Source organism: Camelina sativa, chromosome 15 (assembly GCF_030686135.1).
Source record: "Camelina sativa cultivar CO46 ecotype springtype chromosome 15, ASM3068613v1".
Lineage (NCBI taxonomy): Eukaryota > Viridiplantae > Streptophyta > Magnoliopsida > Brassicales > Brassicaceae > Camelina > Camelina sativa.
Window position 1 is genome coordinate 10,328,871 of NC_141894.1, and position 25,246 is coordinate 10,354,116.

Here is a 25,246-nt window from a genome sequence, read left to right on the forward strand (position 1 = left end):
ATATAAGGTTTCGAGATGGAAAAAATTATGAATTTCTAAATAGTTTGCTTTGAGAACTGTCGAGATTTACTAAACAGTTTTTCTCAAAATTATTGAAAATATCAAATCAAACTACTAATATTAGTTAGTCTAGGAAAAAATATGTTGCTTACGGATTATTCATTTTTACTACAATTCGGTCTATTTGGTGAGACTTATATTTTCGTGCGAACAAAAAACTAAGAATCTATATAGTACGTTTTGGTAAATTGTACAAAGTGGGCATGTTAGGATATGACAGTTTTCTGGTTTAATATATCAATATTCATGAATAAATTTCATTTTCAAGAATATCAAATCTGGAGCTGGAGGGCATGTGACGTATATAGCCAAGAAAATATTTTCTCCCGTGATTTGATTTTCAATTGTTTTGTATACAATGCATGATTTTGAAAGGCCAACTTGTTGATTTTATAGCTTCTTTCGATTAGCATTTTCAATATTTTTTTCCCGAGTGTATATATTATTATATAGAACCGGAAAATCCAAGTTGAAGTTTACAGTATATATTCGTTTTCTGTACTTTGTGATGTGATTTTGCAGTGACTAAAGAAAATTATAATGAAAACTGATCTTACTTTCTAGATCCACTGGGCAAAATCAATTCCCTCTCGAGTCTGATAGAGTAACCCATGGGTTACTCGAATTACAAAATATTCATTTTATTTGCATCCAAAAGGTCATAATTATATGCATCCTCAAAACTACAATAACTTTTGCATGAAAAAAAGCTTATGAATATACACACGAGATGTGCATGTATGTGATGATATGATAGATATCAATCTATATCTAGAGATCGAATAATAAAAAATGACGAGTGAACTAGTATTATTTAACAAAGCCTTGGAAAATTAGAACTAGAATGTGTATGTCCATGTCTCACCAATCTTGACACTACTTCACTCTTCTTTTCCTTACAAACTTTTTCAGAGCTAGTCCACAGCTTCCTGTCCAAATTCATCATCCTTAGATCATCTTCAAACTTCTCCGACGACATATCAAATCCTTTCAAACGAACCAGTATTGGTTTCTCTTCTAAGTAGTTACGCGAATTCCTGATCTTGTTTACTTTGCTCTTGTCTTCTCTTGAGGGTGTTAGACTCTCGTCTGATAATTGTTGGGACTTGAGTGCTAGAACTGCAATATTTGGAGGGATCTTGGGATTTTTTGCAAGTTGTTTGCATGTCTCCAATGTTAGTTTCTTGTAGTTTAGACACCGACATATTTTTGTTCTATCTTCGGATGATAGTTTTGGATGAGACTGCAAAAATCATAGTTAATGTTAGTTCTTGCCTTCAAAATATGGATTGACTAAGCAAAACGATTTATATACTACATGGCATTGGTACTAAAAAAAACAAGCACACACGCTATATTGGGTTTTACTTTTCTTTCCGACATCACATTTGGCTTAGCTTGAACATATTTCACGTGAAACTAATCTTGTTCTTAGTGTTTTTATAAACCAAGTACTAATTATTAATTAGTCAAACACTAGTCAGATTCTGACATGAGTGTGCTGTAACACAGTAATTTAGTACCTTATTGTTTTCTTTTCCTACACATAAAACTTTAACGTTTTTTTGTCAAACACATTATTCGAAAAATGCATACTCAAAATGAACATAACAATGGAAAACCAATTTTGTTTTGTGTCATTCGGGTTTACAATTTTCAAGTGAATATTTGAGGGAAAATAGGATAAAAATAGCTAGTAAACAAAAAAAAATGTAGACAAAAAGATTCAACGAATAAACAGAAATCCAAATGTAAATGATTTGTGTTTGAAAGTTCCTATATAATTCCACTTCTAAGACAATATTATTAACGACTTTGCCACCAAAGTCACCACTAGTACTTCCACGTGTATGGATGTAGTCTACGAATGTATGTATATCCAATCTCAGATTTTCGAATCTTTAGATATCATCACAAACCAAAAAGAAAGACAAAAAGATAAGTTAAGCTCTTGAGAACTGTAAAAAGCCAAACTATATAGAAAGTTGTATGCTTCTTGTCATCTTATATTCCACTCTACTTACTTTGTTTTTTTGTCTCATTTTGTTCAGAATCCTCTTTTTCCCAAATTTTTCATGAACGTGCAATTATTTGGAAAATATCCAACAAAAAAAAAAAAACAAGAAACAATCACTAAAAATGTAATGAGTAGAAAGAACTGACCTCAAGATAGATATCAATAGCTCTGTATAATCCATCAAACCAATCTCTAGCAAAATCTGGCAAACTCTCTGCAACTTCAAGAAACTTTGACACTTTAAGATTCTGGTCTGGAGATATCTCTCTCAAATACTTATCAATCAACTTCCCTACTATTCTTATCATTCTCAAATTCTCATCATCCTCTGAGTGGCCAATTCTCACGAACACTTTGAGTAATCTTATCACCAAATCCACATCGTAAAACCCTTTTTCTTTTTTTCCTCCCGCAGGTATTAGAAGATCATCGAGTGTTGCTTGATCCAGCATTTCTCCTATAACACTCTCTAAACCAATTCTTGATTCTTTACTGATGTTAAATCCCGATAAAACCCGTAGAACCCAAAAGATTTTCCTGCAGGAGAACGTGGTTTTCGCAGCGAAGACCACTCCTTGAACCGCTGTATCAGCTAAACCTGAATACTCGAGCTTGTTGTTTGATTTGTTTTGGAGCTTTGTCTTGAGGTAGTGGAGAAGAAACCTTGTGAGGACCAAGCTGTTATTGTTCTTATCATAAGCTCCGAGGTTCTTTATCAGCTTTTCGACGATTCTTGGCCCAAGAATTGACATATCGTCGAACCACCACTCGTTACTTGTTTTGCAAGAAAACGATCTCGAAGTAGACCGTTTGTCTGAATCAGACCTAGTCTTTGCCGTATCCGGCGACTGAGAGGAGGCTGAGGCAGAGGATGACGGAGAGGATGAGGCAAAGACTTGACTCATGTCTGAATTCTGAGCGATTTTGGCTAAAACCCCGAAAACAAGCTTATCGACAAGACCGTAAGAATCTGCGTGTAGGAACACTTGTTCGCAGCTCTTGAGACACAAAAGGACGTCGTTCCATGACCAGTAGAACATTCCTTCAAGAAACTTCTCTGTTTGAAGCAAGAGATTCGAGGAACAGAGCTTCTCAGTCATCTCAAGGAAGGAAGAAGAGCAGTACAAGATGGAGACGTTCGAGACATCGATCGAGATTCCTCCACCATTACTGTAACAGAATCTTGAAACCAATTCGAACCCTTCTGACCCACCAGGAAAATCTTCAACCTCGATGATGATTCTACTGTTCTTGTGATTCTTCTTCTTCTTCTTGCTCTGTTTTATCATCTTCCTCAAGAACCCTGAGTACTCTGAGATCAAATCCTAACACAAGAAACAGAGAGACACAACATTTAGTTCAGATATATGAAACAGAGGGAGTTAGGTTTGAATTAGAGGAGAGATTTGGTTAGGTTTGTTACCTGATTAAGTAAGAACGTGAACTCGTGATTGAGATTGATTTGAAGATCACAGAGAAGAGACATTGTATTAACTTCTTTTGCATTTGATGAAGATGAAACTTCTTGTGAGCTTCTTGTTCTTCTTCCTTCGTGTTTTCCTTTTGGATTGTAGAGAGAGAGAGAGAGAGAGAGAGAGAGAGAGAGAGAGAGAGAGCAATAATAGTTATCACATGGAAACGGCTATTTATATATCTTTTTTTCGGCGTTCTTTTTATTTCAATATCTAATAATACATTTTCTTTTTATTTGTCTTTGTAACTCTCATATATAAGTTTATGCAGTAAAATTTATACGAACATATATAGAACTTATATTGGTCTCGTGGAACATCTAACCCTAGTAGAAGTAGAACATCTAAAATAGTGAAAATGTAAATAATTCAGTGCCGTTCCACTTTGTAAATGTTTTCTTTCTATAATTTATTGGTTTTTGTATGAATTTATAAGAATTGGACAATCGAAATGTATTTATACAGCATGCTATTAGTTTTCGACTCAAACTGGCTATTATAACGTTTAACATTTTAGTATTTCAGTATAGTTTTCGTTTCAATCCAAGTTCAAGACTATAGTACACAACTTATTTTCTTTCGATTTGGTTCAAACGGAGTTACTATTTTTCATCAAAAGAAAACCTATATCTTTTAATAATGTAATTAGCGTAGAACCGTAGAACGTACGAAAAGTTAATTATAAACCATGCATTGACCGCATATATGCAATGCCTCGTCATATGTAGCATATATAAAGGCGATACATACGACGAGGCATTGTCAGAGAATATAAAGGTTATATTTTTTTTTTGTTGACAGAACATAAAGGTTTGCTAGAGTTTAGCTGTTTTAATTATCAAATATTAAGTGTAGGTTGATTTAAATATTACTCCATCTGAAAAAAGTATTAAGTTTTTACAAATGCAGACTATATAAATTTGGAAGATTCATAGACAAATCTTGTTTGGAATCCATAATTGTCACTGTTTTCGGTCCAACTGCACCGTATAATTAAACAATTATTAAGTTTTAAACGTTTAATTAATCAGAGATTAATAGTCCAAAAATGTAATACCAGAAAAGTGAAAACAAGGTGCTTGTGGTTGCGGCACACTTGGAATGACCAAATGCAAGATTGATTCCTTTATGCTCACTGATCAGTTTACAATATTTTTTTTGGAAAAAAGTCAGGAAGGACTAACATTATTCGTAGATTAAAATGTAATATGGGCATGGCCGTTTTATTTGCATTAAAAAAAAAAGACTAATTAACATAAGACATTTATATTTTCTGATATAATTCTACTGGTGTCTCAACTTCTATAGTAGTGAACTAGTATCAAATATATTCCAGCAGCACAGACAATGATGCTTCATGAACTCTCAGTTATGACTTGTCCATAGCTCAAGGACTACTATGCCACTCAAGTTGTATTATATAATATTCTGTAGTATATGTTGGTTTTATACACACGTATATATATGATGAGTGTGTCGCTTTTGTTTTTATGTGAATGATAAATATTCTCCTTTTCTTGGCCTTATACATATCATGAATTTCTATTTTACCAATTTCCAGTTTCAATGTAAAAGAATCAAGTGTTTGCTTCTCCTTTTATGTATTTGTGTTATATTTATAAAAAAAAATCAGTTGCTTGCAAAGTTGGGAGTTTCACTTTCATTGCATGTGAACGAGGTAGGGTTTTGAGTATGACATTTACGTCTGTGAATAAAGTCGACTAATTGCTTTTTCATCATTATCCAAATCCCAGCCATGTCTTTGATAACGATCTATATATGTATATCAGTATATGAAACCAAATATTTTTCTTTGAAAAAAATGGCCAAACCGTAAACTTTGTATTGTTTCATGATCCTCAAAGAAATTAAACTTAAAATATATAACTCATCTGATAAGGCCCATGAGAAGTAATTGACGATCCATCCATTATCCATTCAATTGTTGTGGGCTTTGTTTAGAGTAATTTTTGACGACCGAATTGACGATCTTTGTTTAACACTTTTGACTTTTTGAGGAAATATCTATCTAGTTCTAGACTAGGTTATAATCATCACCATCATTACCAATGGTTACTTTTGAGGAAATAACATATGAGTAACCATTGGTAATGATGATGATGATGATTTTTTTTTTTTTTTTTTTTTTTTTTTTTTTTTTTTGTCACAAACTCGCTAGATGGTGATGATGATGATTATTTTGGAACTAGATAAACTCGCTAGATGGTGATGATGATGATTATTTTGGAGTTAGGGATGGTGTATCTTGTGTTAAAGAAGAGAAACTCGCTGCGTTATATCAGCACCGTGATCCATTGCATATGATAGAGATTTGGGTTACTACTAAGATAGAGCCCAATGCGGTGTCGTGGATCCCCTTTTTAAAAGTTGATTGTGAGCCAATCCTTGGTCTTGATTTTCTGTTTTATAGAACTCACGACAGTTTCTTCATCGACGAAGAGAAGGCACTCGCGGTGGTTTTTAGTTCAGGCAGGGGCTTACCAAAACGCTACCAAAAAGCTTACATCATTGGAGAAGATAGTTACTTTAAAGAAGTGGATCTTGGAGTGGATCTTGGAGCAGTTAAAGCATCTCGTAGCCCACTTGTGTGTTCTAGCTCTTATGTTCCAAGTTTAGTGCAAATTAACCAAACTGCATGACCCAAAAGGAGAGAGAATAAGAAGAAGAAGAAGAAGGAATTGAGCAAAAACAAAGAGAAGAAGAGGAAGCAAAACCATGCAGCAATCAAGGTCTAATTAATGATGACGACGTACTCTATATATTCATGAATTTATAGCTTATTTTACTATGATAGTATCTCTTTTCCTTGAACCAAGACTTAGATAGTCGATTATTAATTAATTATATTGTGTTTCTGTTTTGTTATAAACTAGCAGTTTTCCTTTTAGCTGATCAGATGAAACTTGGTTAGAGTAACTTTTGTAATCTTCACCGGCATAATTAACAGCTTTTGATATTTCATTTAAAATATACTGAAGATTTAAAATATACAAGACGATTTAAAACTTAACAACTATGATACAAATTAATGATGCAGATTAACTGTAGTCTTTAGACTCATTTCATTATCTTCCCCACTTGTATTACATTTCTTCTTTCTTCCATTGAAATACAAATTTCTCAAAATGAAACAACATCCTCAGACTTTATGTAAAAGGACAGGCGAGAAAAATATGCACAACGCTTGCAATTCTGGGCGTTTGTAAGGCTTATCTTGGCTAGGTTACTACCTAAGGAGAGGGCTCCATTTGCAGCCTTCCACAAGAAGCTCTCTGTTTTTGGACTAAGTTTCAATTGCCAAATGTTCTTGACCCAATTTAAGGGCTATCCGTCTCTCATGATAGGGGAGAGGGGCGCGAGAGAGTCTCTTGCTAGGTGGTACCCTGTCTTTGTTAAATACTGTCCCGGTTTTTCAGGGAGCCATAGCAGTGAGTCTTGGAGAGGCAGAGTACTGAGATTAATGGATCTGATGGCATCCTCATATTGAGGTACAATGTCTCTAATGGTTGTAAGATTCCACACTCCTTTGAAAGGAAAAAAATCAAATCCTTAACCAGCATAGAGTAAGAATCTTGTGTAGGTGGGCCAATAGGAACTAGCGTGGTGTGGTTAAAGAGAACGAAGGATCCATTAATAAAATCAGTAAAAAAAAATCACTAACATATGGATAAAGGAATTTATCAACCTATAAACATTATCAAACGGGTATTATTTAAAAAGAAACAATTATAAATATAAATATTCCAACAAACATAATCATGCACATAAATGCGGGTATGTCATAACTGTTTTTGTCAATTGCTGATCGAAACTAGCAATTCTTCAATCTTAAACTATTTATAAATAAGAATAGCCTCATCATTTAACACACAAGTATTATCATAGTTTAAAGAATCAAACTAAAATTTACGTAGGTATTTCCCCGCGTTGCACAACATGGATAACTATTTAGTTACTAATTTTTACCATTTGGACATTATGAAGAGAGTCGATGTCATTGGATAGATATATTTTGTATGTGTCTTACTTTTAAAGATCTCTTTGGCAAGTTCTTTAAATTCTTCGAAAATTCATTCCTAATTTTATTCATTGTGGATTTCCAATATTTTAGATCATTTGGTATCAAATTCTATTACAGATTCAAACATTTTCTTATAGTAGTAGAAATCTACATCAAGATACAATATTATGATTATTATGTTCAATGTAACTTTCCCTTAGCACAAACAACAACATCCATAAGACAATCTCACAACAACTAGGAAATATGATCGTTTCCAATCATCAAAGAGATCATTCTTAATTGACTTCATTTACAACAAAAATTCCTGACCAAATAAAAGATTATTTACTTAAATCATAATATTTACGAAGAAATTGCGTCCAAAGTATATCGATTACTTAACATGCATGAAACATTATACTTCATTTTAATTCTCATCAAACCTTATGTACTACGTAATTTCATTGAATTTTGTAATTGTTACACCCTTGTTTTCTCGCAATATTCTATTTTAACCATTCAACAGAAATTTTGGTTTGTGTGAAATGTTTGATTTACAATTTTCTACTTAAACGGTTGACCCATCTGATTTACATCACTTGATTTTTTATTTAAAGCTTAAGTGTGACATGTTTGATCCAAAATTATTATATGGATTAAATACATTATCAATACCACTTTATTCATAAAGATGATACTTCAGCCATAAAATATTTGTAAATTTTAGTAAATTATAATATTTATGCCATATTTATTATACTTAATATTTAACTTTTGTTCAACTCATCTCATACTTGTTTTGCCTATGATTTTTTCCCTGCTCCTGCCGCACTTGAGCTGCATTCTCCTTCCGGATTCATTTTTTCATCTAGTTTTATATCTAATTTTCTACAAGAAAAAAACGAGTATGATGTATAACTACACCATAATAACATATTTTGTAAAACACTTTTAGGATAATATAAATTACAATGAAAATAATTTATCTATGATTTATATAATAATGCAAATTGATTTGCCACTATTTTAGTTATGAAACACATGGAAACCCATCAAAAATAGCAATATTTAACCAAAAAAATAGTTAAATAGAGTTGTTAGAAAATAAAAACTAATGAGTGATAATTAAGAAAAGAAAACTCATTCTACATTCATAATAAATTTGATATCGTTCCAATATAACTTGATGAGATCGCCTGATTTGTGACCTCTTGTTTTTACAATATTAGTCCATCCAGAAGACATACGATAATAACCTTGTTTGTATTCCATAATCTTAACTGTATATGATTTGTTATTACCAAAGACTTCCACTTGAATACCATTTCGAGGTATTGTAGTTTTCATTTTTTTTTTAATATATTTTCCATAATTTTTTTGGGCAAACCCAAATGACCCATTATAGAAACATCACTATCTTGATAGATTTTTTTGTTATCAACATATTTGGATCCATTTAGCTAACCTTTTCCCCTCCCTGAAAATATAACTAAATATTAATTTAAGAAAATTAAAGTTTATAATATTTCTAAACAAATCTTAGACAAAAATAATGCTTTAAACCTTTTTAAATAATATTAATTTTCTTCAAAATAAATCTCTAAATTTAGTAAACTATATGGATATATATATATATATATATATATATACATACAATATTTTCTAAAATTACTAATTTGTTTATGAAACCACTTATATATTTCCCTTTTTATTATGCTAAATTGTATTTACAACAACTTTTTTTAGTCCTTACATTTTGTTTTTATAAAATTATATCTAGTACAATATTATTAAGAGATTAATTACATTAATAGGAATAAATAATCTTTCTCAAAACTCCAAATTTGCTTATTTGATACCTTATACATTTGTCATCTATTCATGTAGTTTTTTTCTACAATAGTTTCAACTAGCTTTAACCTTTATTAATTTTGAATTTTAAAATCCAAATATATAATAATTAAAAATCTAGTAATTAATTGACAACATGATTTGTTATAATCATTTTTCATAAAAAAGTGAAAAAATCACTCGTTAAATTTCATCATACTTGAAGTATATTAATTAGCAACAAATGAAAAATAATCAATATCATAATACTAAATTGACTGTATTAGGAGTTTATTGGTCAATTCACCATGAATGGAAAGAAAAATTAATCAAATGACTAATTTTATTTTTAAGACAATAATCCTACATCTATTTTTTTTTCATTAATTCATTAAATTATAGAAGTATGTATTCGAATAATATATACTTTCCCGACTGCCTAACATATTGTCTTCTCTTGATGAAATTGATTTAAAAAAAAAATGAAACATGTATCCAATTATACAGAAGCACATGTAACAATAAACATAGTTAACTTTTCTTGTTGTCCCATCAAAAATGTAACTTTGACATACACACCAAGATAAAAATAAATTCATTTGGAGTTATGATTTTCTTGGTCACAAAATTTAGATGTGGTTAAGTCATTTGCTCCAATTCAAAGATTTCTAACCCAAGTATACACTCCCATCATGGTTGAAGACGATCTCAATTTTCAGAAACCATAACAAACAATCCGATTTCAATTCCCAATCTAAATCCCAATCTTTCAGCAATACCACCTTCGTCTCAACAACATTCACAAAAGCTGCAAGTCGCTGCTCTGGTTCTATTCCACCTGATGCACCTTATGGAGCTTCGTCTTAGATTCCTCACTCACATTTCTCCACCCATATTCCACCGCCACCACCATTAAGTCCCAATATGCAATTCACTCCTATTGCAAATTTTCAAAATTTAAGCTCTAGTGTTCTTTATCAAGGCGTGAACTATATGGGGTTCCAGACAGGCCCGACTAAATTTTTTTTAATAAACTTAGAGAGATTTTGGCAAAACAATGGGTCTTCGTACCATTGGACCATTTTCGAGACCAAATTTTGATGTTTAAAGGCTTTTCGGGCTTTTTTGTCATCCCGACCCAATTTTGGATAAAAAGCTGTGTTCACACATGGATATGGGTTTGTCCAGTTTGAAAGCACGTCCAAGGTGCCTAAACCGGTCCACATCTTAAGTGGGACCCATGATCCATTGAGTCTTTAGAAAAGGATATATGTGATTACATGAAATATACTATCGAATGTGATTATACCAGTGCTAATGCACTAGATCCTATCAAAAATCCGCATTTAAGGGCGCTGGGCGAGAGTAGTACTCGATAGTTGACCTCCCAGAAAGTTCTCATGTTACATCCCTGATAACACTCTAATTTACATTTTTTAGCATCCTTTTTTGTCCATATTTTGCATTGTTCATACCTCTAACTTAGCATTTTTAGGTCATTTACTGTAAGAATCAAGTTTTAGAGCATTTAGGGTGTTGCATTTCTGCATTTGCATATATTGGATGAAAACAGGTGCTAAAGAGCCAAAAATGGGGAAAAACAAGGACAATTCGAGCATGTACCCGAAGGAGCCATCGAGCTACAAGAACAAGTCCGAACCCCAACACAATCAAAGAGGATCCAAGAGCGCGAAGAACAACCCGAGGATCTACCCGAGGAGTTACCCAACTTCACCCTCGTGTACCCCATCGAGTAGACCATCGGGCAGGTCTGGGAAGCTAGGTCAAATGGGTTTTCATATATAAACCCCCTCTTTTCCTAGCTCGCAAACGAGCACGCCGCAGACCCTCAAACCAGAGAGCGAGAGCTTCTGTGAGAGAACTGAGCGACTCAACATATTTTTCTTGTTTTTGTACTTTTATTTTGTAGTTTTTCTTAGATCTTTATCCCATACTCTTTTCTACTCTACTCTATCTCTTTAATAATGTCATTTTCGTTTATTTCTATTGGTTTGTCATTCGTTTCTATGTCCGAGTAGTGTAGCAAAGTTTCTAGGGATGGGATAGATGATTAGGTGTTCTTGATCGGTTAGGATGTCTTAGTTGATTGTTATGTTTGATAGATTTCCTTCTAGGTTAATGTTCTTAATGCTGTCAACAAACCGAAAGGTTGAGATTAGATCTAGGGCGTTTACAATGCTACATACCGAAAGGAGTAGATAAAATGCTTGATTAGGTCAATGGTAGAGGTATACTTAACTTTGAGTGACAAAATCAGATAAGTCTAAGTTTACTGACAAAAATGAATTGTTCTTAATGCCTGCTTGTTCATATTGCTAGTGCTACAGTGTGGTAGTATGTTCAAGGTTGATTGTTGCTAGTGCGAAAGTGTGGTGACAAGGTTTTAGAGGTTCATTGTCTAGGAAATAATTGCTTGAGCATGTAAGGCATCCGTACTGGTCTAGAACACTTAGGATTCGATTACCCCCCATCCTTAGGAACTTTCATATTTCATTTCTTGCATTTTCTTTACTTACTCGACCACTTACCCGATCAGGTACACGATAACCTGCATCGAGTAATACCTCGAGTTGTTCATAACTTACTTGCATACTCGATCACCCCCACTCGATCCTGTACTCGATTGCTTGCATCGAGTGCTTAGGTAGTGTGGTTTACTTGTTTATATTAGGACTGTTAGAACCAAAACCCCATTATTACTTGGCTTGACTTGTTTGATTCTGATTGCATCCTATCTGCTAGCATAACAACCATTTGGATTGATAACCTTTTGTACTACAACTGCATAGGGAATTGATACCCTGGGTGAAAACCTGTTTATGAATCCCTCCCTATTTTTGTTTTTGGTTGTTAGGTATCCCTCCCTTTTTTTTTTGGCTGTTTCACAAGACAATAGTAGATACACGATGTCATAACTTTCACATCGTGAGAACTTACGCGACCAATGATACCTTTTTGAAAAGCCCCGAAAGAGCTTTTGGCAAAACAATGGGACTTTGTACTATTGGACTACTTTTGAGACCAAGTTGTGACATTGAAAGGCTTTTTGTGTTTTTTTTTTTGTGATCCGAACACAAATTTGGGATAAAAAACTGTGATCGAACATGGTTATGACTTATATTTCGAGTTTGGAAGCACATGCAAGGTGACTAAACTGGTCCACAAATTAAGTGGGACTCACATCGGATGGTCCTTTGAGTCTTCGGAAAAGGATATATGTATTTGCATGAAATATACTAACGAATGTTATTATACCATTACTAATGAACCGGATCCTATCAAAACTCCGCATTTGGGCATGCATGGGCGAGCGTAGTATTGGGATGGGTGACCTCCTATAAATTTCTCCTGTTACATCCCTCCCTATTTTTTGTTTTTGGTTGTTAGCCATCCCTCCCTTTGTTTTTTTTGCTTTTTTTTTCCCTTTTTTGGTTGTTTCATAAGACAATAATACATACACAATGTCCTAACTTTCACATTGTGAAGACCTACGTGACCAATAATACCTTTTTGAAAAACCTCGAGAGAGCTTTTGGCAAAACAATGGGACTTTGTACTATTTGAACATTTTTAAGACCAAGTTTTGATGTTGAAAGGCTTTTTGGGATTTTTTTGTGATCCCAACACAACTTTGAGATCAAAAACTATGTTTGGACATGGGTATGAATTGTTTTTCGAGTTTGTAGGCACGTTCAAGGTGACTAAAGCGGTCCACATATCCTTTGGGACTCTTATCGAATGATCCCTCATAAAAAGATTTATGAGATTGCATGAAATATACTAAAGGATGCGATTATACCATTACCAATGAAACGAATCCCATCAATAATCCACTGCTAAGCACGCTTGGGCGAGAGTAGTACTGGGATGGGTGACCTCCCAGAAATTACTCTTGTTGCATCCCTCCCTTTTTTTTTTTGGTTGTTAGGCATCCCTCCCTTCTTTTTTTTGGGTTGTTTCACAAGACGATAGTACATACACAACATCTTAACTTTCACATCGTGAGGACCTACACGACCAATAATACATTTTTGAAAATTCCCGAGAGAGCTTTTGCCAAAAAAATGGGACTTCATACTATTGGACCATTTTTGAGACCAAGTTTAGACGTTGAAAGGATTTTTGGGTTTTTTTGTGATCCCAACACAACTTTGGGATCAAAAACTGTGTTCAGACATGTTTATGGCCTATTTTTCGAATTTGGAAGCATGTCCAAGGTGACTAAATCGGTCCACATATCAAGTGGGACCAACATCGAATGATCCTTTGAGTCTTCAGAAAAGGATATGCGAGATTGCATTAAATATATTATGCGATTATACTAGTACTAATGCACCTGATCCCATTAGAACTCCGCAATTAAATGCGCTTGGGCGAGAGTAGTATTCAGATGGATGACCTCCCTGAAAATTGTCTTCTTGCATCCCTCCTTTTTTTTTGGTGTCTCAAAAGACGATAGTACATACAAAACATCGTAATTTTCTCATAGTTAGGACTTACACGACTTATAATACCTTTTTCAAAAGCCCCGAGAGAGATGTTGGCAAAACAATGGGTCTTTGTACCATTGGACCACTTTTAAGACCAGATTTTGATGTTTAAAGGCTTTTCGAGATTTTTTGTGATCCCGACACAATTTTGGGGATTAAAACATTGTTTTTCCAGTTTGGAAGCACGTCCAAGATGTTTAAACCGGTCCAAATATCGAGTGAGACCCCCATAGAATAATCCTTTGAGTCTTCGGAAAAGGATATATATGATTGCATGATATATACTAGCGAATGTGATTATATCAGTACTAATGTACCAAATCCTATCAAAAATCCTTATTTAAGCGCGCATGGGCGAGAGCCTTCGGAAAAGGATATATGTTATTGCATGAAATATACTAACTGATTTAATTATACCATTACTAATACACGGATCCTGTCAGAACTCTGCGGTTAAGTGCGCATGCGCGAAAATAGTATTGGGATGGGTGACCTTGCAGAAAGTAGTCTTGTTGCATCCCTCCATATTTTCTTTTTTTTGGTTGTTAGGCATCCCTCCGTTTTTTTCTTCTTTTTATTGGTTCACTAGATGATAGTACATACACAAAATCGTACCTTTCACATCATGAGGACATGACCAATAATACCTTTTTGAAAACCCCGAGAGAGCTTTTGGCAAAACAATGGGACTTCATACTATTGGACCATTTTTGAGGCCAAGTTTTGACGTTGAAAGGCTTTTGGATTTTTTTTTATCCCAACACAACTTTGGGATCAAAAACTGTGTTCAGACATATAAGCTAAGCAAAGGCCATGATCTGTTCTTAATTATATGCACCATGTCCATCCTTCTTCATCTTCCAATTTCAAACAGCAGATGATATTAGGCTGTAGAAACGTGGAAATCTTTCTCTTTCCCAATCTTCCCTCTGCTCAGAAACAATCAAATGTCATTTTTGATGAGCGGGATCTAATCAAGCATGTATGTAGTAGCTAAAGGAAAAATGACAAACAATTTAGGAGTTCGATTAGTACTATAAAAGTTGTATGAGCACACATTTGTAACTTGTAAGAGTAAGACAAGAATGAGAAAAAGTAATACAAAAAAAACATCTAAAAGTTCTTCTCATTCTTTATTTTTCACCTTCTCGTTCTTCTCCTTTTATCTGTTATTACTCAGTATTCACATGGAGTCAGAGTTCAATGGAAGGAGCAATGGAGCTTTACTCGATTTATGATTCTCTCCGAAAGTGTGTCGAACTTTGATAGAATTTTACTATAATCGCAACATATACCATTTGGGTTATATTATCTTAGATATGATATTACGACTTATAATTTTGAACTTTGATAAAATTTTACTATAATTGCAACATATACCATTGGGTTATTTTATCTTGGATATGATTATATTATCTTGGATATGATTTTACTATTACCGCAACATATACTCTTAACTCTTAAGTAGACAATTAATAAGTGTCGCACTTAATTACGACGGTAGGAGCTGGCGATCTTTTTCCTTTAATTACAACTTTACAATGCATAGAGTAGTACTATGACTCTTTGACAAAAAAAAAAAAAAAAAGAAGAGTACTATGACTTAGTGCTTACTGTCGCTTATGTCCGAAATTAGTATGACTTATTCCTTATTGATTTAATCAACAATATTCCTTATTGATTTTTTTTTCTGTAATAACAATCTCGACCATTCGATCTTTACTCGATTTCTGATTCTCCCAATAGTGTGTTATAATTTTGAAAGTTGATGGAATTTAACTATAATCGCAACATATACCATTGGGTTATATTATTAGCTAGTCTTCGTAATCTATTTGCGCTTCCATACCTGGATCATATATGCATCGACTTCTTCTGTAAGAAGAGTAAGACTAATTTCACTGAAAGAAAAAACTATGAGGGTCTGTTTTGATAAATGCAAATAAATTGGAGGGTCAAAAAGAAAAAAACACAATTCCAGCTTTCTTCTTCTTTGAATGAAATAAATTCTTAATTAAATAATCTTTTGGGGAAAATAGAGATAAGAGAAAAAAGAAAAAAAAAATGGCATAATGATGCTTCCCTCTTCTATCTGAGCAGGCAGAGAGGCTAGGGAACGAGAGAGAATCTTTCTTCGCCGGACCTTTGTCTTCTCATAAGCTCATCGAATCTCTTCGTCGACGTCGGTGAGTTTGTACAATCTCTAATTTATTCCATAGAGATCGCTTCTGAATTGAGCCCCCAATTCCATCGTCTTCCTTAGGGTTTCGATCCTAATCCAGCTTAGATGCTTCGTTTAGATGATCCTCAATTCAATTGTTTTGAATTGAGGATTTGAACTTAGCTCTAGTTTGTGAAAAGTATTGTTACTTCGTCTGGGGAAATCTCTAATGGGCAATTTGAAGATTCCTTCGTTGTGTTCTTCAATTCAATAGCGTTTTTTTTGTATCGTTTTCGTAGATGTTAAAAAGTTTTTTGATTTTTTTGGTTTGATGTTATTGCCATTTTGGGATTAGTTCACTTCAAAACCTTATTTGCAGTTAGTGCATCTGCAGACTTCATGATGCAAAGTTTACAATATGTAGATTTGCTCCAGGAATTCAATCGTTAGAAGTGAGAACTAACTTGAAAGGGCTTAGTTAGGATTCTTACGGTTAAAAGATACGTTAAGTATGTAACCACTTTTGTTATGTGAGCTGAGATCATATAAGACCCTGACTATATAGACTCTTAGTGGATCAGTTACCTTAAACCAAGGCTCAGTTGTGGTCAGTTTGCTTTTGATTTGGCTTCTATGGTTTGATTTGTAATATTCTAAGTTATTTCTTAGAGCGAGGTTGAAATATGGCGTTTTGAGTTTATTCGAATGTTTTGCAGTTTGCATAAGGGGAAGGGGGAGGTCATGGATGTTTCTGCTAGGAAGTCACAAAAGGCAGGCCGCGAGAAGTTGAGGAGGGAAAAACTGAATGAGCATTTTGTTGAACTCGGAAATGTACTCGGTAAAAACTTAGTGGTGTTATTTGGATTTTAACAACATCAGATGATTCACTTTGATCCTCACATTTCTCTTCTGTTTGCAGATCCAGAGAGACCAAAGAATGACAAAGCTACGATACTGACTGATACTGTTCAGTTGCTGAAAGAGCTCACATCTGAAGTCAACAAACTGAAATCTGAGTACACAGCATTGACAGATGAGTCCCGCGAGGTTCATTACTTATTCCTTACTCTCTAGGTTTTCGTTACAGAAACAATTAGCAGTCTACATGACATAGAGATATCTACCTGTGTTCTGTCTATATCATAAGATGCAAACTCGACAGCGTATGTAACTGCTTATAGGACCTGTTTTTATCATCGATAGCAGCACTTGAAATTTGCTGGTACTTGTATCACAACGGTTCTTTCTGTAGTTGACGCAGGAGAAAAACGACCTGAGAGAAGAAAAGACAGCGCTGAAATCAGACATAGAGAATCTCAATCTCCAATACCAGCAGAGATTAAGGTCAATGTCTCCATGGGGAGCTGCAATGGATCACACAGTCATGATGGCTCCACCTCCGTCCTTTCCATACCCAATGCCTATGGCTATGCCTCCTGGGTCAATACCAATGCATCCTTCAATGCCATCTTACACGTACTTTGGGAACCAGAATCCTAGCATGATCCCAGCTCCATGTCCTACATACATGCCGTATATGCCTCCTAATACAGTCGTTGAACAGCAATCCGTGCACATTCCACAGAACCCGCCGGGTAGCCGTTCTCGGGAACCTAGAGCAAAGGTTTCAAGAGAGAGCAGATCTGAGAAAGCAGAGGACTCTAACGAAGTTGCAACACAGCTCGAGTTAAAAACCCCTGGATCTACTTCTGATAAGGTAGAGAGAGTTTGAATCAGAAACTAGAGATCTTAAATTTTTTGGATAATACTATTATCTTCACAGTTTTTTTGCAAAACTTTGTTTTGTAGGACACATTGCAAAGACCAGAGAAGACGAAGAGATGTAAGAGGAACAACAACAACAACAACTCCACAGAAGAAAGTTCTCATTCTAGCAAATGTTCATCTTCCCCAAGCATCCGAGACCACAGTTCTTCCAGTAGCGTAGCTGGTGGCCATAAACCTGACGATGCAAAATGATCCAAAAGAATTGATGACGACCGCGCGAAACTACGGGCATTTCGATGAGTATATGATGTGAGTACAAAATGCAGTCGCTGTTTAAAACAGGCGTTTTTGGTGCACCGTGGGCGTTCTTTTTCCACAGACAGTCATTTCTCAGCTAATTTTCATCCTTAATAGGTCTGGCCTGGGCAAAAGAACCGGAACCGAAGTCCTCTGCTTTACTTCTAAAACTCCGCTGATTTGTAATATCCAATGTCTGAACTCACTAATTTTTGAAATTATATAAATTTTAAATAAACACTTATATTCCCATTATTTAAAAGTCCTAGATTATATACATTTTGTACAAGAGGCTTTACATTATGTACAAAAAGTCCTAGATTATAGTTTCATTATAAAAGTTACAACTTATATAAGACGAGAATTATATTTGTTGAGACTTTGAGACAGAGTTAATTGGGACGTTCTTAGACTCGAGACGCCCGAGTGGCTATATTAAGAAGAGTCTTGAAACTCAACAGAGGCCGATTTACATATTTATCAGTTTGAGAGGCATAGACTGATAGTTCTTCTGTGTTGGCTAAAGCAATATAAGAGTGCTGTAACATGCTGCTATACACCACAATCATAGAGAACATCACGATGGTGGTGCAAATTGAATATGATTGTTGGAGTAAGGTAAAGAAAAACCAAATAATATGACTAGTCTTGTTCAAAAGAAAGGAGAGAAAAGAAAGCAGAGAATGATGCAAGAAACAAAATAAGGCATGCAAAAAAAACCAAACCAAAGGGTCTATAATTAATAAGCTCGTTCTTTCCTTTTGCTGGATTATATGACTTCAGCTAAGGTTGGAACATAATAAGTGGACACAATTGGGCGACCATAGGGAGACTCCTCGAGATTCACAACAGCTTCTCCAAGATTCACTTCCTTCAAGCATCCATTCTCTCCAATGATGTAAGCCATGGTGTAGCGTTCAGATTCGTCTATGTCAAAAACCACGGCGAGTTTCTTCTTTTCGTCAATGAAGAAACTCCCAGATTCAACCTCAAACTTGAAATCCACACCAGTGTGTAGTTTCATATCAACTTTAAAGAAGTTACTCCACGACACCACATTAGGCTTAATCAAAGTTGTAACCCATATCTCCAAGGCATATGTATCCCTGTTCTGATATAACGCCGCGAGTTTCTCTCCTTTGACGTAAGATAGAGTCCCGGTATCTTCAATATAATGCTTAAACGGCAGAGGAAGTAACTGTCCAAAGCTCTCCGCCGTAAAATCAAAACATAGTAAATAGTCTTCTGGCTCAGGATATTCACCAGGTCCTTTTCGTATACAATCTTTTCTTTAGCGAAAAAGTAAGTGTTTCCTTTCAAAGTCACGCCGCGCTGATAAAACTCTATCTCCCAACCGGGAGTGATATCAAGAACCCTCCATGAATTAGACCTTAAATCGAAGATTTCGAACTCAAGAAACTTGTGCTTAACGTTATGGTCGTAACGATCCAAAACCCTCAATATAGCTTGTGGTTACGGTCGTTGTCGTATCCGATAGCATGTATATCTAATCTGTGGTAAGCGTTTAGGGGTTGGATCCACCTGGTTTGACACAAATACGGATTCCAAACCACTAGTCTATTGCTATCCCTTGGCCTTGAAACACACAACAATAACCCATCGCAATGAAAAACTTTAGATATATCAACTTGATTAATTAAGTTACCTATCTCCTTTACTGATGGATCCACAAACCCTTTACCATAGAGATCAAACCTCAATGAACACAGCTTATAATTCATCATCATGAACCCTAGAAACGGCTTCATTGCTTCTGCTTTACACAAAACCTCATCTTTGGATAAAGCGTTGTTCCATTGTTTGCAAGTCGATCTCACTGCCCTCAGTGACGTTATCGGAACATAGAGAGTATTTTCCCTACCAATTCTTGTGGTAGATCGGACATCCTCGTCTTTGTTTTCATCTTCTAATGAGATGATTGAGATCTAACAGATGTTGCCTACTCTTCTTTGTGTATATATTTAGAGAGAGACAAATGAGTTAAGTTAGGTTACGTGAAACGCAGTCGCTGTATAATCAGCGTTTTGGTGCAACGTGAAACGCAGTCGTTTAAAGAAGATAATTATATGGAAAATAAAAAATAAAAATAATCAATAATGAGTCATCAGGCAGCTTCGGTGAATTGTTCTCGGAGAGTTTAATTACGACCGGCGACGAGGGGAGGGATAGTCTTATCTTCTTCTTCTTCTTCTTCTCTCAAATGACTTTTATTTTTCATTCTCTTCAGATTCAAATCCTAGATTCGATCGGAGAATGACCACGACGACGACGCCGGAGAAGACTCCGGCGAGACCTCTCTCTATCCAGGACTGGGACGTTCTCATCGACGACTTCCGAGACGACGGCGCTCCTCGCGACTGGTTCACTTCCGTTTTCCAGATTGATTCTCTAGCGGACTTGGCTCTCTCGTCTCTCCTCAAGAAAGACTTCCCTATCACTGTAAAGCTCTCAATCCTTGTCTTTCTCGACGAGTTTTCCCCGATTTTGTTTGATAAATGTGGTAACGATACCTTTGATCGCTTCATCGATGTTCTCCGAGCGATCGTGCAATCACCGACGGATGGATCGTCGGGATTGAAGGAGCAAGCTATGGTCTCTTTCACCTCTGTGATTGTATCGATTGATTCTTTCTCTCTAGGTCACGTCGAAGCGGTTGTTGATTTGCTTCTTGCTCTCGTGAATCGTCCTAACCACGGGTTTGATCGACAAGCTCGTGCCGTAGCGTGCGAGTGTTTACGTCAGCTTGAGAAAGCTTTCCCTGGTTTGTTATCTGATGTGGCTGGTCATCTTTGGTCGTTGTGTCAAGCGGAGAGAACTCACACTGTGCAAGCTTACCTTCTCTTGTTCACTACTATTGTTTACAACGTGGTTCATCAGAAGCTTAAGGTTTCGCTTCTTAGTACCTCTGTACCTTTGGTGCCTTTTAATGCTCCTAATTGGATGCGTGATCAGAGTTTGGTTATGAGTCAAGGTCATCATCAAGGATTGGGGCCAGATCAGAAGGAACTGAGACGAACGCTGGCTTTTATGTTGGAGTCTCCGTATTTGTTTACGTCTTGTGCTATGATGGAGTTTATGGGTATGGTTGTGCCACTTGCATCAGCATTGGAGTTACAGGCCTCTATGCTGAGAGTTCAGTTCTTGGGGATGATTTATTCTTTTGATCCGATGCTTTGTCATGTTGTCTTGCTTATGTATACTCAGTTCCCTGATGCGTTTGAGGGACAAGAGAAAGAGATCATGAGACGTCTTATGCTATTTTCCAAGGAGACTCAGATCTATCTTGTTTTCCGCTTGCTTGCGCTGCATTGGTTAATGGGTTTGTTGAATAAGCTTATGTTGAGTGGGGAGCTTGAGAAGAGGAAATCTGTTCTTGAGATGGGTCAGAAGTTTCATCCTGTGGTTTTTGATCCACTTGCTTTGAAAGCGTTGAAGCTTGATCTGCTGGTACAATGCTCTGTTAATTCCAACGCTTTGAGTGGAGGTAATAACAGCAAATCTGCTGGGGATTTGTTGCAGGAATGCTTGGTATCGGTTTCGGATTTTAAATGGTTGCCTCCATGGAGCTCAGAAACTGAATTAGCATTCCGCACTTTGCACAAGTTTCTGATATGTGCATCTACACATTCCGACACTGACCCTTCCACCACTAGAATTCTTATGGAGTCTAGCCTCTTCCAAAACGTGCAGGTCTGTAACTATCTTTGTTTGCTTCTTGGTCTTACTTGATGATAGTTCCTTTTGCTTGTTTTCAAAAGGAACGGAACTCTGTGGGCCTTTTTAGTAACCAATATTTTGCTGATTATGCTCTCCCCAATATACTCTTCCTTTATTTTGATTGTCTTCTATATTTAATTCAGGGGTTGCTGGTAGACATGACTTTGGAGTTTCAAATATTGGTCCCTGTTATTGTGGCTTTTATTGAGCGGTTGATAAACTGTCACAAGCATCAGTGGTTAGGAGAGCGGTTTCTTCAGACACTCGATGAGAAACTGCTTCCCAAACTTATGAAAAACAACTTATTAACAGCTTACTTCCCGCTTTTCCATCGGATAGCCGAGAATGATACAATACCTCCTTCTCGATTGATAGAGCTGCTTACGAAGTTTGTAATTTCACTTGTTGAGAAGCGGGGGTTTGATGTGGGGTTGAAATTTTGGGATCAAGGAACTGAAGTTCTTGGCATTTGTCGAACACTGATGAGTCACCATAAGAGCTCTAGATTATTTCTTGGACTCTCTCGCCTTCTTTCCCTCACATGTCTCTATTTCCCTGATCTGGAAGTCCGAGACAATGCTAGGTATGACCATGACACACACTAAACAAATCTTTCTAAGATTTATGAATTTGTGATGGCGTTAACCCAACCTCTTAAATTGGTGCATTGTAGGATATATCTGAGGATGCTGGTCTGTATACCAGGACAGAGAATTAAAAACATTTTGAAGCCCGCAGATGCTGTCTCTCCATCAACTCATCCTTCTACATTCTTTAGTGTTCAAAGTCCTCGTTTTCGTCATGATCCTAGTAAATCTCGGAACCTTTCAGCCTATATTCTTCTTGAACGGGTTACGCCCCTACTCGTGAAACAGTCATGGTCATTGTCTCTACCATCTCTAACTGTTGGAACTGATGGATATAGCATTATAGAATGCAAAATCGAGGTAGATGAAGTTGAGCTGGATGGCAGTCAAGAACTCCAGATTTTGCCAGAAGCTCGAAGAATTGAATCAGGAAAACCTACGTTAAGGGTAATGGACTCAAAGATTGGAGAGATTCTAGAAAGATTAAGAAGGTATTTCTCAGTGATTCCTGATTTTAAACACATGCCTGGAATTAAGGTTAGGATAACCTGTACTTTGAGATTGGATGCTGAACCATATAGCAGTGTCTGGGGAAGTGAAACTCAGAATGTCGAGTTAGAGAAAGTTGACTCACCTCCTGCGATTTTCGCGAGCGTGCTCAAATTCTCATCTTCAGCTCCGTATGGCTCTATCCCCTCATGCCGCATACCTTTCCTTCTCGGTGAGCCTCATTCGAACAGCAATGTACCCAACGAAGAAGTTTCTTTAGACATCGTCCTGGTAGAAAACACGCTGAAAGAGGAGGAGAAAGATGGCTTGAGAGGAGGAGCACCTGTAACAGTGGAACTGGAACCTAGAGAACCTACACCAGGTTTGGTTGAGGTTTCAATGGAAGCAAATGCAGAAAATGGTCAGATGATTCAGGGAAAACTCGAGAGTGTCCCTGTGGGGATCGAAGACATGTTCCTAAAAGCTCTTGTTCCACCCGACGAACCTGAAGATTCAACACCGAGCTACTACTCAGATCTATTCAATGCATTGTGGGAAGTGTGTGGTTCTTCATCCAGCACGGCGCATGAAACATTTGCACTTAAAGGAGGGAAAACCGCTGCAGCAGTCAGCGGGACTCGGTCAGTAAAACTGCTTGAAGTCCCAGCGGAAACTGTAATACAGGCCACCGAGCTTCGCTTAGCGCCTTTTGTGGTGGCTATCAGCGGAGAACTGCTTGTAAACATTGTAAGAGACGGAGGAATCATCGAGAACATTGTGTGGAAGGAAGAGGAAGAAGAAGAAGGGAATCACGCAAATGCAGAGCAGTCTACATCATCCTCGGTGGGAAACCGAGGCCCTCTTCGTCTGACATACATTGGATATGGAGATGACCAAGAGGTTCCGATGACGAGGAGCAGAGGGAAAATGGGAAAGATAAAGATGTTGGTGTTTCTGCCGCCGAGATATCATCTGATGTTTGAAATGGAAGTTGGGGAAGGATCCACATTGGTGCATATAAGAACAGATTATTGGCCTTGCTTGGCTTATGTTGATGATTATTTAGAAGCTTTGTTTCTGCACTAGGAGAGACTTTTCACTATTTTTTTTCATATTCTTTTTGCCCATGCCACCACCTACATAAAGCTACCCAAACGAACAAACACAAAAAGAAAAAAAAATAATAATAAAAAGTCTGAGGAGGATGTTGTTTTGTTTTGATAAATTTGTATCTTTTCGGATAAAGAAGAAATTAGTAGAGCGTTTTGTGTTCTATTTTGATAAGCTATAAAATAATTAAACTAAAATTGAAAAAGGTAGAAAACGAATGAAATTAAAGAGAAGCAAGAAAGAAAAAAAGAAACTATTATGAAAGAACAAGCTATTAAACTGGGCTAGTGTAGTCATCTTCTTGTTTCCTTCCGACAGGTTTAGTGTTAAACCTTGTTGGTTAGCTCCAAATATCCACCGTGAATGTTTCAATTCATCGTTTTGAAAAAACAGTGCGAGTTTCTCTTCTTTGACACAAGACAACAGTACTAAGCCATCATTAAGATTCTCAAACGGCAGAGAAAGAAGTTGTCCAAATCTCTCTGCCGTAAAATCAGAACAGATCATATATCCCCCTTCTCTAGTCAAAAAGTAAGTATTTCCATCCAACGTTGTGCCGGGCCAAGACAGGTATGTATTCTCGTTGATATTTAATACCCTCCATGAGTCAGACTTAAAATCGTAAATTTGGTAGTAGTAGCTCAGTATATAAAAATACATCAATATCTTGTGATTCTTGTTCTTGTCGCATCCAAGAGCATACTTGGGTGCTACTGTTGTCTTTTTGATTATTCATCTGGTTTGTCCTAGGTACGGGTTCCAAACAATAAGACATGACTTGTCCGTTGTGACGCATAACAATAAGCCATCACAATGAAAAACTGTAGATATCTCAACTCGGTTATGAGTTAAAATACCAATCTCCTTTACTGACGGGTCAACCCATTCTTCACCATCTTCCTTCAGGAGATTGAACCTCATTGAACAAAGCCTATAATCCTTCACCATGAACCCTAGAAACTGATGCTTTGGTTCTACTTTACATAGAAGCGGATAAAGCGGTCCATCCTTTGCAAGTGGATCTCACTGCTCCGAGACAAGTTATCGGAACCCTATAGAGTATATCCTCTACCAAATCCTGTGTAAGATCGGACATCATTGTCATTGTTTCCAAGTGCGTAGAAATTAGGGTTTTTTTTTTAACTTTCAACCTTGCACACTCTTTTTCACGATCAATATATGTTTTTTTTTTTTTTTTTTTTGAATGGTTATAACGAAAAAA

At 36.2% G+C, this 25,246-nt stretch overlaps 3 protein-coding genes and 2 pseudogenes across 4 annotated transcripts; 2 read left to right on the plus strand and 3 right to left on the minus strand.

The window, feature by feature from the left end:
• Positions 1-685: 685 nt before the first annotated feature.
• On the minus strand, positions 686-3,808 carry LOC104746383 (BTB/POZ domain-containing protein At3g19850). The gene is made up of 3 exons (XM_010467846.2): positions 3,501-3,808; positions 2,224-3,402; positions 686-1,303 (listed from the first exon to the last, which is right to left on the minus strand). The coding sequence occupies exons 1-3, from the start codon at positions 3,561-3,563 to the stop codon at positions 875-877; spliced, it is 1,671 nt and encodes a 556-aa protein (XP_010466148.2). The 5' UTR covers positions 3,564-3,808; the 3' UTR covers positions 686-874.
• Positions 3,809-15,802: 11,994 nt separating this feature from the next.
• LOC104746385 (transcription factor bHLH121) lies at positions 15,803-18,355 on the plus strand. 2 transcript variants are annotated; one of them, XM_010467848.3, is made up of 5 exons: positions 15,803-16,100; positions 16,792-16,913; positions 16,995-17,122; positions 17,328-17,792; positions 17,885-18,355. In XM_010467848.3, exons 2-5 carry the CDS (start codon positions 16,817-16,819, stop codon positions 18,053-18,055), a joined length of 861 nt encoding a protein of 286 aa, XP_010466150.1. In that variant the 5' UTR covers positions 15,803-16,100; positions 16,792-16,816; the 3' UTR covers positions 18,056-18,355. The 2 variants fall into 2 exon arrangements, with proteins under 2 accessions (XP_010466150.1, XP_087344756.1); XM_087488630.1 differs by having other exon boundaries at positions 15,931-16,100; positions 16,792-16,906.
• A 382-nt stretch (positions 18,356-18,737) lies between these two features.
• LOC104748345 (putative F-box protein At3g20030 pseudogene) lies at positions 18,738-20,045 on the minus strand (annotated as a pseudogene).
• A 67-nt stretch (positions 20,046-20,112) lies between these two features.
• Positions 20,113-24,139, plus strand: LOC104746384 (uncharacterized). Its single transcript, XM_010467847.3, has 3 exons — positions 20,113-21,811; positions 21,982-22,421; positions 22,512-24,139. Exons 1-3 carry the CDS (start codon positions 20,375-20,377, stop codon positions 23,998-24,000), a joined length of 3,366 nt encoding a protein of 1,121 aa, XP_010466149.1. The 5' UTR covers positions 20,113-20,374; the 3' UTR covers positions 24,001-24,139.
• Positions 24,140-24,186: 47 nt separating this feature from the next.
• On the minus strand, positions 24,187-25,129 carry LOC147926466 (F-box protein At3g19880 pseudogene; annotated as a pseudogene).
• Positions 25,130-25,246: the final 117 nt, after the last annotated feature.